Source organism: Paroedura picta, chromosome 12 (assembly GCF_049243985.1).
Source record: "Paroedura picta isolate Pp20150507F chromosome 12, Ppicta_v3.0, whole genome shotgun sequence".
NCBI lineage: Eukaryota > Metazoa > Chordata > Lepidosauria > Squamata > Gekkonidae > Paroedura > Paroedura picta.
Window position 1 is genome coordinate 16,907,027 of NC_135380.1, and position 15,795 is coordinate 16,922,821.

The following is a 15,795-nucleotide window of genomic DNA, read 5'->3' on the forward strand; positions in this document are numbered from 1 at the left end:
TTGAGTCTGCCAAGAAAACGTTGGAGGGTGTCACCCCAAGGGTCAGACATGACTCGGTGCTTGCACAGGGGATACCTTTACCTTTACCTTATTAACAGTGCAAGGAAGTCCACCCACCCACCCCCAATGCATACATATCACAGGAAGCAGAGATTGAAGAAAAGCAGACAGGGATGCTTCAAGCTCAACTAGTGTTTATAGTTTACAGCTAAGGCAAGATAAAACAGAACTCAGTGGCCAAGGGTCCATTTCCCGGCAGCCAGCTGTATACGTTGTGGCAGAAATACATTCAACTGTTCTCAAGCTACATCCAGACATACATCATATTCCCTCCATTGCTTAGTGTAGCCTTTTTCAACCTTTCAACTGTGGAGGAGCCCCTGAAATAATTTTCAGGCTTCAAGGACCCCTGGAAGTGATGCCAGCTGACCATGCCTACCTGCCACACCCCTTTGTAAGTGACATGTTACTGGAAGTGATGTCACCATGCCACACCCTTCACCCTCTTTTCACTTCCTCCCCCCCATGGCGGCTCTGCCTCATATAGGCTAGAAAGGGCAGGAGCTGCATAGATAGCCCAGGGCCCCATACCATGCCACAACTGACTCTTTCCCCATCCCCCTTTGATTTTCACACCTACAGCCTACCCACCGAGCACTCTGGGCAGAGGCAGCCAGAACCTTGTGGCCAAGTTCATTAAGTTAGGACGGGAAAGGCCGCGTATCCCCTCGAGCTCCCGCAGGCCCCCTGGTGTCCACAGACCCCTCGTTAGGAAGCTCTGGCTTAGTGTAAGGGACGAGACATGGCTAGGACTGAAGCTACAACTACTACTCCATATTGCCATTTTGCGTTTTTGAAAGCCCCTGAATGTGCTGTTTTAGAACACAAAAACCCACATCCTTTGGGAACAGCTCTATGCTACATACAATATTTCTATTTACTGCATGGCCCCTATGCCATGGTTGCAAGAAACATTAAGGTTGTGAATGACAAATGATCTAACCAGCCAATGCCCAAAGATATACCTTCTTGGCTGTACTTCAGTTTTCCTGCAATCAGCACTGACAGAATACTGGTGTAGCCACAGTCACTGCAATTTCTATAGAAAGATGGCGTGAAATAGTTTTCAGAGTGGTTGTGTTGTGGCAGCCCTGCTGAGCTGTATTTACATGACAGGGCTAATAGGATAAAGGTCCAAGCCAGCAAGACCTGGCTGCCAAGCTAGGTCAGTGTTACGCTGATTAAAAGTCAACTGCAGACCCTGTAGCAGCCCTGAGGACATCGGATGTGCTTCAGGTGGGGATCTTGGAGGCCTAAGAAAGGCCAGTTTTGCAGTGAAATGTAATCAAAAAGATGTTTTTTTTGGGGGGGGGGGAGGAGGGGGGGACCTTGAAAACAAATCAATAACCAAAAAGGGCTAGTCAGCCTCAAAATACATATAAAAAACCATGAATATTGCTCTACTATGTAGCTGGTCAAAGAATATAATACAACAAAACCCACAATATTTATGGTACATGTTTAACATGGATAATTAAAACTCTCATGCATGTATCCCTGAGAAGTCAATGGGTTTGGCTCCTAAGTGGACACTGAATTACAATGGGAGGAAAGGTCAGGTAACCCTTCACGAAGGCTACAACTTACCCGTCGCTGCCCTGAACCGGCAAGGGAAGGCTTTCACCACCAGTCACTGCTATGCAGCAAAAGTGGATTTCTTCTGAACATATCGACTTTAACATTGTAGAATCTTCCTCCCATTCCTTAGTGATACTGAAGACTGACAGACAATAAATACCAAGCAGCAGGGGAATGGTAGGTCAGGCTGGGATCTGAGCTACAGTAACCTTGAGCTAGGCCTTACCTGTACAGGGCAGATTAATGAAATTTTTGTTAAAGGTTGATTCAAGGATCACAGCAGCGACTCGACTCTTGTTCTTTAAAGTCCTGGCATTTTATTTTATTGAATACTTAAAAAAAAAAAAAAACAACCACCACCACCGCGAGACTCGAGTGATCTGATTCGGTCTCTAAAAACATACAAAATATTTAAAAAGGCAAACTTGAACACCATAATCTTTACATTACAAACTATACTTCTTCCCTCAACAAATGTTTAAGTCAGCCTCATTTTAACAGGACGTACAAATGAGCAAGCTTCAAAGGGTCCTGACACTTCAAATGACAGCTAGCTACTGCCTGCAAAAGCAGAGTGGAACATCCCTACCCAGAGGCAGCATACCTTTGACCTACAGTAGGTAAAGTAGAGGTAACCACAAGTGATAACTGCCTTCCTCTTGGTCAGCCTTGGTTGTCCCAGGTCTATCCAGCATGCCACTGTCTGAACCACATAGTAACTGACCAACATTGTCAAGGCAAATAAGTATTTCCTGTTTTTGTGCAATGTCATGCTACCCTACATGCTGCTCCTGTGGAATAAGCTCTCCTCCCTGAACATTTAGGTGCTAACAGAAGCAAGTCAGGGGGAGAACCAGATGTGTTTCTGTATGGCAAAAAAAAAGGCTAGTATTGGTCATGGGATTGTTTGTGTTCATTCACATGCGCTTCACTAAGTGGCATGACATTTCTTGGTATTATCACTTAGGCCGTATGCACGAGCTAATAGCTCCACCTAGTAACTTTCTTGCATGAATATCCTGACTCCACCTGCATTCCCCACAGCTAGACAACAGCCAAATGCCACAGGCCCCAGTATGAATTGGGTCCACAGCATGGGAGTTAAGGGGCTTCAGCTTCCTGCACCCTATTTTTCTGAGCCAGGGCAGGATGTTTTGCTTTGCTGCAAGGCCGTACATGCGGGATTTAGGTTATGCTCCAGGATGAAAAGAAAGCTGCCCCTATTATGCCTGTTTTATTTATCCTAGGGCTTAAAGCAGCTGGGAGAGGAGAATTCAAAAAACCCTTTCCACTGTCATAGCCCTGACTCATACTGCCCACCCAGCCGACGACCCATTTTTTCCCCAACCACAAAGCACACATGAGAACCCTGTCAGAGATCCCCTACATCTTGTGAGGTTCCGGCCCTCTAGTTCTATCCCTGGCAATTTGTGATTAGAATTGTAAAAACATTTAAAGGTATTTATCACCTGTTTATCCTTAAAGGGCTATGGGGAATATTAACCTGCTGCCTGGCTGTGTTGCTTTCAAGGTAAATGTACCAGCCTGGACCTGATTCAATAGTCATGACTTCTGCCTTGGTATGACTGGGGCTAGATTTGCTCTACATCCAAAAGATGCAAGAGCTACATTCAAAACAAATGCACCAAATTGTGTGTACCAAGACTCAACTCTCCAGAGTATGGATACTTTTCAGGGTACATATCAGGGACTGAATAAAAAGAGGGAAGGGGGTTAAAATTGATAGGTAGTGCAGGATAGAAAGTGGTAAGTCATGCAAAAAACCCCTAGGAACATGCTGAACCATCTCCAGGCCATGGAAAGACTTGCACACCCTTTTCCTCCACCATCAACAGCTGCTGTGTCCAAGGTCTACTTTATAAAGACTACAATATAACACTATCTTCCAAAATGGAAGCAAAAATGGTCAAGACCCCAGCTTGGCATCAGTTACCAAGATAAGCACAGATGCTATAGCCAATATGCACAAAAGTGACCTGTTCATACAGCGCTGAACTGTCTTGTACGGGGAATACAGACTCCTGAAAGCCATGTCAAAGTCCTACATGACCTCTGAGTGTAAGAAAGAATTAGGGAATATTTAAAAAGGCAGCTGGTAGCTGAGTAGGCAGAAAAAACAAAGAGAAGGTGCCCTGCATGCTAAAGCCATGCTGCATACATGTTGCTACGATGCACAATGAGCTAACATGCAGCCAGCTTTGCTTGAGTTAACCACAGCAACAGAATGTTTTCTGCTTTGCAGCGAGGGATGGGACGGGATTGTTAGATCCCACTACAGTTCCGCAGTTGTACACCAGCCACTTCTTGCAGCAGGCCCACGGCTGGACCCAGGGCTGATCCTTTGCATCAAGATGCCACTGCCAGAGATAAGAGGATGGCTCACCTCCTCTGTAGTGCACACCAGGTGCCATGTTCTCCGCCAACCGGCTCATGAGGGAGGGAAGAGGAGCACGCCCCCAGCCTCAGCGAGGCTGTTGGCCCTTGCAAGGGAGATGTTCCACTCCAGGCACGGGGGCCTGTGGAGGGCTGTGCCCCCTTGTATCCTTTATACATCCAGGTTGAAGCCAGAGAGGGTTAACTTTTGCCTCTCGGGGGCAGAGAGTCTGGACTTGTGTAGCAGCGGCTGATGGCAGTCGGGGTCCGTCAGAGGAGGGTAATGCTGTCTGTAGCACAGGTACGCAAATGCGAAGCCCATGGCCGAGCCAACCACCACATCTTGGAGGGGAACAGAAGAAAGAGAAGGCAAAGGTCATTTCAGCGAGGGCTGCCTTACGCCAGCGGAGCTGTGCATCTGCTCGGACAATTCTGGCACCAAGCCTATGGCCTTCACCGGCAAATCCAATTAGAAAGGAAGAGAATGTCCGGGCCAGTGCAAGACAAGCGTATTAACTTAGATTAGTGGCCTCTCAAGCTCAGCCCAGCAGCTCTTTGCAGTATCAGGAAGAGGAGCTTGCCATCCACGCTACCAGATAGATATACCATAATAGGTGACGCTATGGACTGAACAGTGCAGATGGGTCCGCTTTCAATTAGATGCACAATGCATTGGGGCACCAGCCTTTGTGCGCTGCGTGTCTTTTCCAGTGGACCAGCAAATGTGCTAGTTGCATGGTGGCGAAGACTCACCCCTGTGTCAATATTTGTATTGCTTCAGGAGCGTACCAGGTTGCAACACAGAGGTTTTTCTGGGAGGACTGATATCTCTTGCAACCCTTTGGCTTTTAATCTGCCCGAGGTCATGTAAGCCTAGCCACTCTGCGTCTCATGTTTGCAGACAGCTTTACAGGAGTGCTTCTCAGAACACCCTTCCCCTTACAGCATCCGCACAGCTCTTTGAGCATGGCTGGACACATGGGCACCTACCCCGTCCTCTGTGCCCGGAGTTCTGCACATCTTGGCATTACCATCCATCTTAGAAGGATTGTCCAGGCCTCCCGCCACTTTTAGCCCCCATGAGCAGCAAACAGCGTTTCATGTGTTGGAGCCAAACTAAATTTTCCACCAGCAGAATGAAGCTTTCCTTCTTTCCTTGCATCCCACTGATATCTGTGATAGGATGTCCCTGGGAGATGGGACCCTTAAGAGTGACCAGTGGAGGGGGGGGGAGTTTGGCCTCTTGGAACCCTTGCTAGGGAATCTTCATCCCTCCCCACCCAAGGAGACGACAAAATCCACCATTCTTAGGGGGTTACTGTGCCTAGGGAATGCCACCTGTTGTCATCCCTTATTCCATCAGCATCCCCCAAATCCAGGAAGGCTTCACTCACCTTGCCAGTGATGTTTGTAATCACAGGTACGGGACAAAGCTATGAGCATCGCAACAAACAGTGGCGCTAAGAAGACACAGAGGCGCCAGGACTGCCCACGCCCACCGGGTGCGAAGCAGTGGAGCTTCCCTGCCACGTAGAAGGAGCCAAAGGCAAGGCCAGCAAAAGCAACTGCAAGACAGGAGGGGGATCCCTGTGAGACCCCAAGAATGCCCAACCTTCTTCACACACTCCTTTTAGTAACAGCACCCTGTAAGCTGTCTGGCCAGTTTACAGAATTATGGACACAGCGTTAATATGGTAAGTGTCCTCTAGGGCAGGGGTAGTCAACCTGTGGTCCTCCAGATGTCCATGGACTACAATTCCCATGAGCCCCTGCCAGCGAATGCTGGCAAGGGGCTCATGGGAACTGTAGTCCATGGACATCTGGAGGACCACAGGTTGACTACCCCTGCTCTAGGGCCTGCCTCATATTTGGCAGGAGCTGGGCACCTGCTGCCTTTGCACAAGTTTACCCCGAATTATTTGAACAACAGAACCCCCTGGAACAGACAAGTGATGTGCGAGGTTCCCACAACTGCACCCAAGACCCTAGTCTGGCACTATAACCCTCACACCACACTGACTGTCAAAGGGTACTGACACCCATATGATTCTGTCATCTCTGTCTTCCTAGGAATTACGAAGAAGCAGAAGATCAGTTTGCACTGGTAACATAGGAATCAGCCCCCTCCCCCGAGATCACTACAAGAGGATAGTCCAGGGAAGCCCTATCTCTAAAGCTAAGCGGGGGGGGGTTGACTAGTATTTGGATGGGAGACCTCCAAGGAACACTAGGAGCATGACGTGAAGCAAGCGATGGCAAACCACCTCCCAATGTTCCTTGCTTGGCTGCCAGACAGTCCTAGGATCTCCTGGCTAGACTTCATACACGCCATACGATAAACAAATCATAAACACTACAAGAGACATTAAGGTTTTAAACTCCTAATTTTCACAATGCTTTGGGTGCATCTGCAGAAAAATTTCTCCCTGCACTGCTGCAAAACTAAAACTAAAACAAAAGAATGTTTAGGATTGCATCCCAGGAACAGCTAGGTCGTCTCTGCCATGGTGCATGGAACAGGCTTCAGTGAACCGTATGCAAATGCAAGCGCTAGCCACAAGAGCCAGGGACAACATAGTGCCCACGTGAGACGGGCATAGAAAAAGCTCAAGCCTCTGTGGCTTCTGCAGAAAGGCCTTCTGTTTGGCTCTGCCCTGCAGCATTTGGCCTGGCTCACTTCGGAAATCCACCTGGGGTTATCAGCTCTGCAAACATATCTCCCCAATGAGACTGCTCTCTGCTCTACAGTCTGGAAGGCATAGCTTGCTCAACCAAGAACCGGCACAGAGATAGCTCCGTTGCAGAAATGGTTTTTAGTACCTGTCATCTAAATGAGAAGAGGAGCTGTTTTTTTCTTATACCCCACTTTTCACTACCTGAAGGAGATTCAAAACAGCTTACATTCGCCTTCCCTTCCTCTCCCCACATCAGATTCCCTGTGAGGCAGGTGGGGCTGAGAAAGCTCTGGCAGAACTGCTGTGTGAGAACAGCCCTAAGAGAACCATGACTGGCCCAAGGTCATCCAGCTGGCTGCATGTGGAAGAGCGGGGAATCAAACCCGGCTTGCCAGATTAGAGGCTGCTGTTGTTGACTACTACACCAGCCTGGTTATTGAACTACTGAGGATGAACAGGACCAGTAACCCTCAGTTCCATCTGCTGCAGATGCACAGTTCAGAGATCTAGGAGGAGCTGAGGCACGCACTCCAGATCTAGCAGTAAGCTGGCCATTATCAAATCTGATACGCGCTTCCTGTTCCTGTCTGCATCCAGACAACTATCACACTTACACGACGAATGCCCACTGGGGAAGCTCTTGCGCCCTTCCGTCACTACTTGCGCGTCACCAGTGCACAGCAGTTGAGCGGTTGCCCGTCCATCTGGAAAGCAGCGGAAGAAGAAATCGGGCCGAGGCCTGTGGGGAGGACAGGAAGCAAACGGGGTGAGACCCTGCCGTGCTAACAAGAGCCTGAAAGAGGAAGCAGCCACAGCAAAATGCTTTTTTTCAGGTTCCCAAAAAGCTGTAGCTAGTGCCAGGGGTCTCAAGTAAGTGCAGGTCTTTGTCTCTGTTTGACTGAGCTTCAAAGTAGGGTTCTTGATCCAGCCAGATGCTGCCAAGAGGTCCAATTCATGTAGAGTACACACTCCTCCAATCAGAAGAAGAGGAGGAAGAGTTGGTTCTTATATGCCGCTTTTCCCTACCCGAAGGAGGCTCAAAGTGGCTTACAGTCACCTTCCCTTTCCTCTCCCCACAACAGATACCCTGTGAGGTGGGCGAGGCTGAGAGAGCCCTGATATTACTGCTCGGTCAGAACAGCTCTATCAGTGCCGTGGTGAGCACTATGCCCACTGTCCTGCAAGTAGTCCTTACAGGGAAAAATATGATTTTCCCATATTTGTTCCCTTTGTGAACAATGCATGTGTACATCTACATTGGGGGGGGGGATTAGTTTCCATGCAGGGGAAAGTATTAAACTCCCCCCCCCCCAAGCCAGTACATGGACCTTATCCTCCCTGTGGCTGCTTTTAGCATTCTAAACAGTGGAAAATCCTGGGGGTGAACACAGGAGGATTGGGGAGGGGGGCTAACTGTGTCCAGGGCCCAACAAAATCTGGAACCAGCCCTGGATGGTAGAACCTGAACTGGGACCTTCGGCCTGCTCCACCACTGTGTCATGTGCTGTCAGCTTGAAATCAGGTTGAAATCAGATCAAGGAAATCGAGCAGGCTTTTCTAAAGACGTGGCCCACCACCACTAAACTCTCAGCATGTGGCCATCAAAACTGGAACAGGAGAGCCCCGGAGAAGCAGCGGCACGGATACATTCCCGGGAAGCGCTCACCTGCCTACGACCAACTTCACAGCGTTGGTGAAGACCCCATTCACTGTCAGAGCCAAGCTGGCCCCTGGAGAAAGAAAGGCACATGTCATCCACAGCACAGTTAACAACTCTGCTCTAATCCCTGTCAAGAGGAGCAAGATAATGGGGGAAAGGACAAGTCTCTGCTGGGATAAAGTGTTCCTAAAGGCATATTTATTTATTTAGTCCCTTTTTGCCCCACTCTTCCTCCAAGAGGCACACTGAGGTATGTACATCACTCTCCCTTCCTCCATTTGACCCTCACAACAACCCAGCAAGGTAGGTGAGACTGTGACTGGCCCAAGCTCACCCAGGGAGCTTCCACCCAGGGAGTGCAAGTTCAAACCTGAGTCACCCAGATCCTAGTCTAACACCCACACTGTGCCACTGCACTTGTTCTCTTGTCTGGATGGTGTTATCAGGAGAGGACAGCTCTGTTCGGCAGATGCTCGTGTAATGAGGCATATGGAAAAACCATACTTCTCTTAGAAATACAATTCTGACCCTACCCAGCCACCGTACAGCTTAACACTCTTCCCGCCCCTGCTGTCACCATTGCTCACCTAGACATGCTTCCCGCATGTCATCTTGGTCAGCATTCATGAAGAATTTGGCCAGAAGAATCAAGACCAAGGGAGATAAAAAGGAAATGAACTGCAAGAGGGGGAAAGAGATGGGCTGCGTCAGCAATGCTGTGAGAAAAGGATAAAAACAAACAGAACCCACACAGGGCCAAGACTCTGCTATTTCCCGAGGTCTCCTGGCATTCATTTTGTAATGCTGTGCATTCATTTTTAACACTTAATGATTATTATTTATATACTGGACTTATTTCCTGCTGCTCTCAGGAATACTGGCTCGCAGTGGGTTACAGTTAAAAACCCCAGTACAATAAAGCCCTAAAATACAGTGAAAACATCCTAGCTAAACTGCTGCATTTAAAGAGCCCTGTTAACTGCCTTGTTCCAGACTGTTTTACGATGGTTTCATTAAGAAAAGCAGGCTAGAAAGCAAACAAAGCTTGCTGCTTATAGCACTTAAGAATGTGATATAATCCCAAGGTACAGAGTTCGCCATGAGTTCCCTAAGTGGCTTTAGACAAGCCATTTCCCTCAGGCCCCATGAAAATAATCCCAGACTACCTTACAGGGCTGTTGTAAGGATTGCCTCAAATGCATGTGATGCAAATCAAAAGCACTATATGAGGGCTAGAACGCTGTCTGCATTAGTCTGTACATACTATGATCTTTTATCCTGTTTTAAAAAACCCTCTTTGGGACACTTGTGACTTGGACAGTTTGCCCAGAAAGTCTCTTAATGGGACACTGCCCAGGTCCTGATGTGCTTCACTTTAGCAAGGCTGCTACATGGTGAACCCTTCAGTCATCAAATCACCCAGACAAATCTGGAGTAAGAGCATCCTGTCCCTTTAAGAGAGGCTTCTGCCTTCTTTCACACATTAAAGGGACAGAACATTTTCCTCCAGGGAATTTCCACAATTGAGTTAGTGGCTCTGCCCTCATAAAGGTGATTTTAAGGGTCCTGCCCTGCCCATACTTTTCTGCTCATCTGCAGGGGTTTATCTGTCTTTGCAGGGACCCCTAGTAACCTACATGTCTGAGTATCCACAGAGAAGCCAGTGAGTTTGGATACAATATTCAGTATCAAATACCCTAGGTGTTTAAGCATCCCCTTCATATCTTGGGGAGCACACCTTGCAGGATATTTAGTCCACCTCTTACAAAAAGAGGAAAGCTCCTCGATCTAAATTGTATCTGGAGAGGGTCCTCTCTTAAGAAGACAGAGTTCTGCGCTGCAACATATGTTCATACTTGAAAAAAACAACCAATACTAGTTGGCTGATGCATTTTCATCCATCGAAACCCACCCACTCCGTGACCAAACACTGACTCATCTGAGAAGTGAAGAACTCTGTCCGTGAAGGATTTGTCGTTCCTTATCAAGATACAGTGCAATCACTTGCCGTCCCATTTTTTTCCATCTGCATCACCACAGACATTAGCTTATGAATGCAGGCCGTGTTGTCTAGCCCACACAGGATGCAAATCAGAAGCAACGCCCACTCGAAACAAGCCACATGCTTCGGGGCGTAGCCTGCGCTACACGGAACAGTTAGAATGAAGGCGTACTTACGAACATCGGCTTGGCAGGCACGTGGTCAGACTCCACGTAGGGGTTTTTATACAGCCACATCTCCTCGGGCTGTATGACCCGCTGGAACGGAGGCAGGACTTCCGTGATCCTACAGAAACGAGAATCAGGTGACCAAGATGTGTCCAGCAGGGTCAGAGAGAGCAGCATTCTGGAGACGAGGAAGGCTTCTTAAGTTGGGAGTTTTGCTGAATGATGGGACACTCGCCTATGAATCCATTCGTTTTCCCTGGCACCGAGAATCATGACATTTTGACCCTGCCTTTTCCTCCACGGAACACAGAGCAGCCCTCTTGAGTTCTCCGGCCCACATTTCAAGCTCACAAAAAGGTAGGTTAAGCTGAGAGAATGTGTCTAGCCCAAATGTGTCCACTCTTCAAAGAGAGTGGATGTTTGAATCCAGGTCACCCAGATCTAGTCCCAGCAGTGACCCAACCTGGATAGGCCTGATTCTATCCAGTATCAGAAGCTAAGCAGGGCTGGCCTTGGCTAGCATTTGGAAGGGCGACCTCCAAGGAATACTGGGGTCATAACGTGTGGGCAGACAATTGCAACCTACCTCTTATGGCTCTTGCCTGGCAGCCAGACAATCTTTGGATCTCCTGACTATTTTAACACCCATGCCATATAATCTGTTCCACTTAATATTTCTGGTAAGGCCTTGGAGGAGGAGCTGGTCTCATGGCTTAAGTGCCACTCAGCGCTGTCCTGCCCCTGAGTGCCTCCTCTTCCAACCGGCTTATCTGTCTGCCCAGCAGCCAGCCAATCACCTTCCATGCCCCACCCCTGACCACTACTCACTCCTCCCACTTCCCTCCAAGACTGCAGATCCCTGCTGTGTGAGAGTTGCCCCTGCTGGTGAGTTTCCTGCCTGGGTGGCCTGCAGCCTTTCCAGGTCCTGGGGGGAGGGAGAGGCCATCTGCAGAATTCTTCCACCCCACTCCAGTCTAGCGCCCGTTGTATTACTGAATGCAACAGGCTTTGCCCCTAGTAAATAAATAAACAGTCCCAACATTTTAACCACCGAACTGCCACTCTTTCTACCAGCAGAATGTCTCCTTGCTACCGCACAGCTCCCTGCATTGGTGAAAACCTACACTGCTAATAGATTCAGGTGGGCAGCCGTGTTGGTCGGAAGCAGCAGTACGAATTTTGAATCCACTGGTACTTTTAAGACTCAAATTTTGTTCCACTGCTAACACATTCACAGTCCATAACCTTAAGAGCAGAACATGGAATGGAATTCCACCTAGGTTCAAATCCCTGATCAGATATGAACTCGCACACTAGCCTTGGTCAGGCATAACTCCCCGGCTCTTTTTCTTTACGATCAGATCGTTTGGCTGCCACGGTTTATATGCTATCACAAGGAAGATCCTTGTGCTGGGTGGCAAAAGCTCCACATGGCTCCACAGTTTCTAAAAACATTTGGCAGCCACCAGGAAAGGTCTTGGAAGGTGCCGTGGTGCTCATGTCAGGCTGGGATCTGGGTGACCCAGGTTCAAATCCCCACTCAGCCACTGGAGCTAATCTCTAATTTCACCTCTTTGGGGCCAGGGACCCTGCCTTCCTCTGCAATGGAAGCCGTGAATGCTTAGACGGCTCTTCTCTCTTCCCTTTTATCCTCACAGCAACCTTGTGTGGTAGGTTACGGTAAGAGTGTGTGACAAAGCCAGAAGTCACCCAGCAAACTTCCAAAGTAGAGCAGGGATTCTAATCTGGGTCTCCCAGATCCTAGTCTGACACGCTAACCTAAACACCATGTTGGCTCTTTCGCAAGACCGCAAGATGTCTGTGGGATTGGGGGGGGGGGGGTGTCCCGTTCTCATTTCCTGTTCACAGGATGTTTTGTAGATGTTTGGTCTCAAGGGAAGGAAGATGGAAGCATGCCTCTCTCTGTGGCAAATGCTTGTATCATAGAAATAGGTGCTGATTAAGGCCTCTAGAGTCCTGAAAAGGCCAAATTACGCCTCTTTGGGAACTGGATGTACAACATGCAGCCAGTGGCTCCATCTCACCAGCCTGCTTTCAACCTCTCCAGCTGGAAAGGCTCCAGCTTACATCTCAACTCCAAATTCACCCACCACTGCAAAGAGGCAGGAGCATCTCCCCTCCTCCTTACAGCTCTGCTGCAGTGCCGCTGGCTTGATGATTAACTTGGGCCTAGTAGCTGTTTTGTGTAATTGGTGTTGGTTTCCTTTCCTTTTTTGAGTCTTATATTGCCCTACATTTATTAGCAATTGCTCACTGCCTCCAACAGTGGAGGTCTATCAATATTTTAAATAACATGAGTCAGGAAAGGTTTGTTCACCAGAGGCTGATATGGTAAAAGTGCATAAGTGAGGGACATTGTGGTACTGCCTGTAAGAGGCCATTCTGTTGCATACATCCCGCTGGAGCGTCAGAGACAAGGGCTCAGCCATGAATCATGGCCACTGCCACTAACCTGCAGCCAGCTTATGGAGATACCAAAGGTCAGAGGTGGTCTGCCATTGGCTGTCTCTGCAGGGACCCTGAGCTTCCTACGTGGTCTCCCATCCAAATCCTAACCAGGGCTGACCCTGCTTAGCTTTCAAAGGCCCACCCAAGTCAGGTGGAAGCACCAGATATAAAGGCCCGTTCATCACTAATGGCCACTATCATGCCATAATTCTACCAAGATAGGCCAAGAGGCAGCAAGATTTTAGCTTATATTGTGAACACGTCAACATACGAAGCTGCCCTGTACTGAATCAAACCACCGGCCCATCCAAGTCAGCCTGGTCTACTCAGGTTGGCAGCTGGGGTCCCAGGGAGAGATTTCCACATCACCTGCTGACAGACTCTTTCACTGCTGAAGCTGGGACCTTCTGCATGGCGATCAGTCCCTCTGCCACTGCAGAAGGTCCTAGGTTCAATCCTTAACATCTCCAATTTAGGGAACTTGGGCTGAAGGTGACTGGAAAGACCTGGTTGCTGGGTAGCTCCAGATGTGCCAGATATAGCTCTACGGCAGGGGTAGTCAAACTGCGGCCCTCCAGATGTCCATGGACTACAATTCCCAGAAGCCCCTGCCAGCGAATGCTGGCAGGGGCTTCTGGGAATTGTAGTCCATGGACATCTGGAGGGCCGCAGTTTGACTACCCCTGCTCTACGGTCTCATTCAGGGAGCATGCTTCAGTAGACCGACTTGAAATTCTTCCTACTGAGGACCCAAAGCAGCTTATACCGTTCTCTTCTATCCATTTCATCCTCTCCAACCTCCTGTGAGGTAGGTTGAGAGGGTGTGCCTGGCCCAGGGTCACTCAGTGAGTGGCAGAGTAGGGATTCAAACCTGGGTCTCCCAGACCCTAGTCCAGCACTCTGACACCTACATATGCCCATTCCTGCCCCTCCTCCAACATCCCTCCTGATGAATGGAACTCAAAAACTTGCACTTCCAGTTTTGTGAACATTGGCTGGCCCTAAGAAAAGGATATCATATTCCTCTTGGTCTGGGATTTCCACTGGCCCCCATGGACCTACCTAACAACCCACAGTTGCTGAGCTCTATAACATAAACCCAAGCAACAAAGATAGCATCCATCTCTTTATTCAGATCAACTCTAAAGCCACAAAGCAGCAGACTGGAACTTTTTGTCCAGCTGAACAATAAACAGGACGTGGGGAAGAAACAGATGTTGCTGAGCAGGAAGGGAACTCCTAAATCATAGGATGAGCCACCATGTCAGATCAGGGCATGTGGCCCTGTTCCCCATGGTGGCAAACCAGATGCACCAGAAGACACACACAGCTGGGATAGGGTGGAGATCTCCCAGAATGACAACTGATCTCCAGATGTCAAAGATCTCAATTTCTGTGGAGGAAATGGTTGCTTTGGAACAGGGGTAGTCAAACTGCGGCCCTCCAGATGTCCATGGACTGCAATTCCCATGAGCCCCAGCCAGCATTTGCTGGCAGGGGCTCATGGGAATTGTAGTCCATGGACATCTGGAGGACCACAGGTTGACTACCCCTGCTTTAGGGTCGCAGCTCCCGACCTTGCAGCAGAGGCCATCCTCTGCCCTCGGGACGGCCGCGCATCGGCCCTACAGGGCGGGGAGCGCTATCCCCCCTCCGCCGTCTTCGCAGGCGCGCGCAGCAGAGGCCCGTGCAGCAGGCACATGACGGCCGCGGACCCTAACAACGACGACGAGGACCACCCCCATCCCCACCCACGCACCCCCTTCCCTTCCCTTCCTCCTTTCTTGCTTTTGCACTCACAAGAAGAGTCCGAAGAGCAGCGCGCGCACCCCCACCTCCAGCGCCAAGGCGAGCCCCGCCCGCAGGACCCGCCGCATCCTCCGCGCCTGCAGCAGCCGCCGCCGCCGCCACCGCCGGCCTCTTGCCTCGCCGGCCCGGGGGGTGAGGTGGGGGGGAGACCGAGGCGGGGCCCCTTCGGCCTGAGCAGCACTGACGTGGCTCGCGGTTGCTCAGGTAGCCGGCGGGGCGGGGCGCGGGAGGGAGCCGCGCCGGGGCTGCAGCTCGCGCGTGACTCAGCCGCTCCACGGCGCAGCTCTCGCTCTTTAATCCCCGCCGCTCTAATCCGGGGCCTCGCGGAAAACTGCTTCTTGAGGCGCTCTGCACGCGCTCAGAGACCAGTGCAGCGGGCAGGGTTTATTTATTTATTATTTATGTATCATACTTATATACCGCCCTCCCCGGAGGCTCAGGTTGGGACTGGGAACCGTCGGACTGGCAGCAGTGGGATGGCGCGCGCCTCCCGCCCCCTAAACTAAGAGACGTGGGGGGGGGGTGTGCCCGGCGCTGCGGGGGCCCTCTGCTTCACGTCCTTATGCCGGATCCTGCTTGGTCGGGAGAAGCGGAACAAAAAAGTTTGGGTCCAAGAGGGATTCAAATGGGAAGCCGCGTTGGGAAGAGTGCTTGCACACTCGAAAGCTCCCGCCCTGCATAAATCTTTGTTGGTCTTAAAGGTGCCACTGGACTCTGGTTTTATTGGGTCCAGGAAGGGCGCCATTAAGACCAACGGAGTTTTATTCAAGGTGTGAGCTTTCGGGGGCGCGCACGCTTGTGCCCTTCTCCTCTGTCGGCGCTTAATTTCTGAAAATAGCCCGCATTGGTTACGAAAGACGAAACCCCGACAGATTGACACGCTGCGTGGCTGCTGCGTTAAGCGTAGATTGGCCCCTAGGTAAAATCAGGCTTTGAGTCAACTACCCAGCAACAGCCATCCAGACCGCATTGAGAAATCAG

General features: G+C 50.0%; 1 protein-coding gene across 2 annotated transcripts; it reads right to left on the reverse strand.

Annotated features, from left to right (window-relative positions):
• Positions 1-1,930: 1,930 nt before the first annotated feature.
• Positions 1,931-15,078, reverse strand: PLPP5 (phospholipid phosphatase 5). Of its 2 annotated transcripts, none has more exons than XM_077306794.1 (7): positions 14,841-15,078; positions 10,546-10,654; positions 8,955-9,045; positions 8,374-8,437; positions 7,322-7,446; positions 5,427-5,597; positions 1,931-4,374 (listed from the first exon to the last, which is right to left on the reverse strand). In XM_077306794.1, the coding sequence occupies exons 2-7, from the start codon at positions 10,603-10,605 to the stop codon at positions 4,205-4,207; spliced, it is 681 nt and encodes a 226-aa protein (XP_077162909.1). In that variant the 5' UTR covers positions 10,606-10,654; positions 14,841-15,078; the 3' UTR covers positions 1,931-4,204. The 2 variants fall into 2 exon arrangements, with proteins under 2 accessions (XP_077162909.1, XP_077162908.1); XM_077306793.1 differs by having other exon boundaries at positions 14,806-15,004.
• Between the last annotated feature and the right edge of the window lie 717 nt (positions 15,079-15,795).

Bases quoted from the DNA above. Each gene is read 5' to 3' on its own strand.
- PLPP5 (XM_077306793.1), bottom strand. From the start codon at position 14,882: ATGCGGCGGGTCCTGCGGGCGGGGCTCGCCTTGGCGCTGGAGGTGGGG. The intron at 8,438-8,954 runs GTGAGCAATGGT...TTCTTTCTCCAG, and splicing joins CATGCGGGAAGCATGTCTAG to GGGCCAGCTTGGCTCTGACA. The intron at 7,447-8,373 runs GTGAGCGCTTCC...TCCTCCCCACAG, and splicing joins GTGAAGTTGGTCGTAGGCAG to GCCTCGGCCCGATTTCTTCT.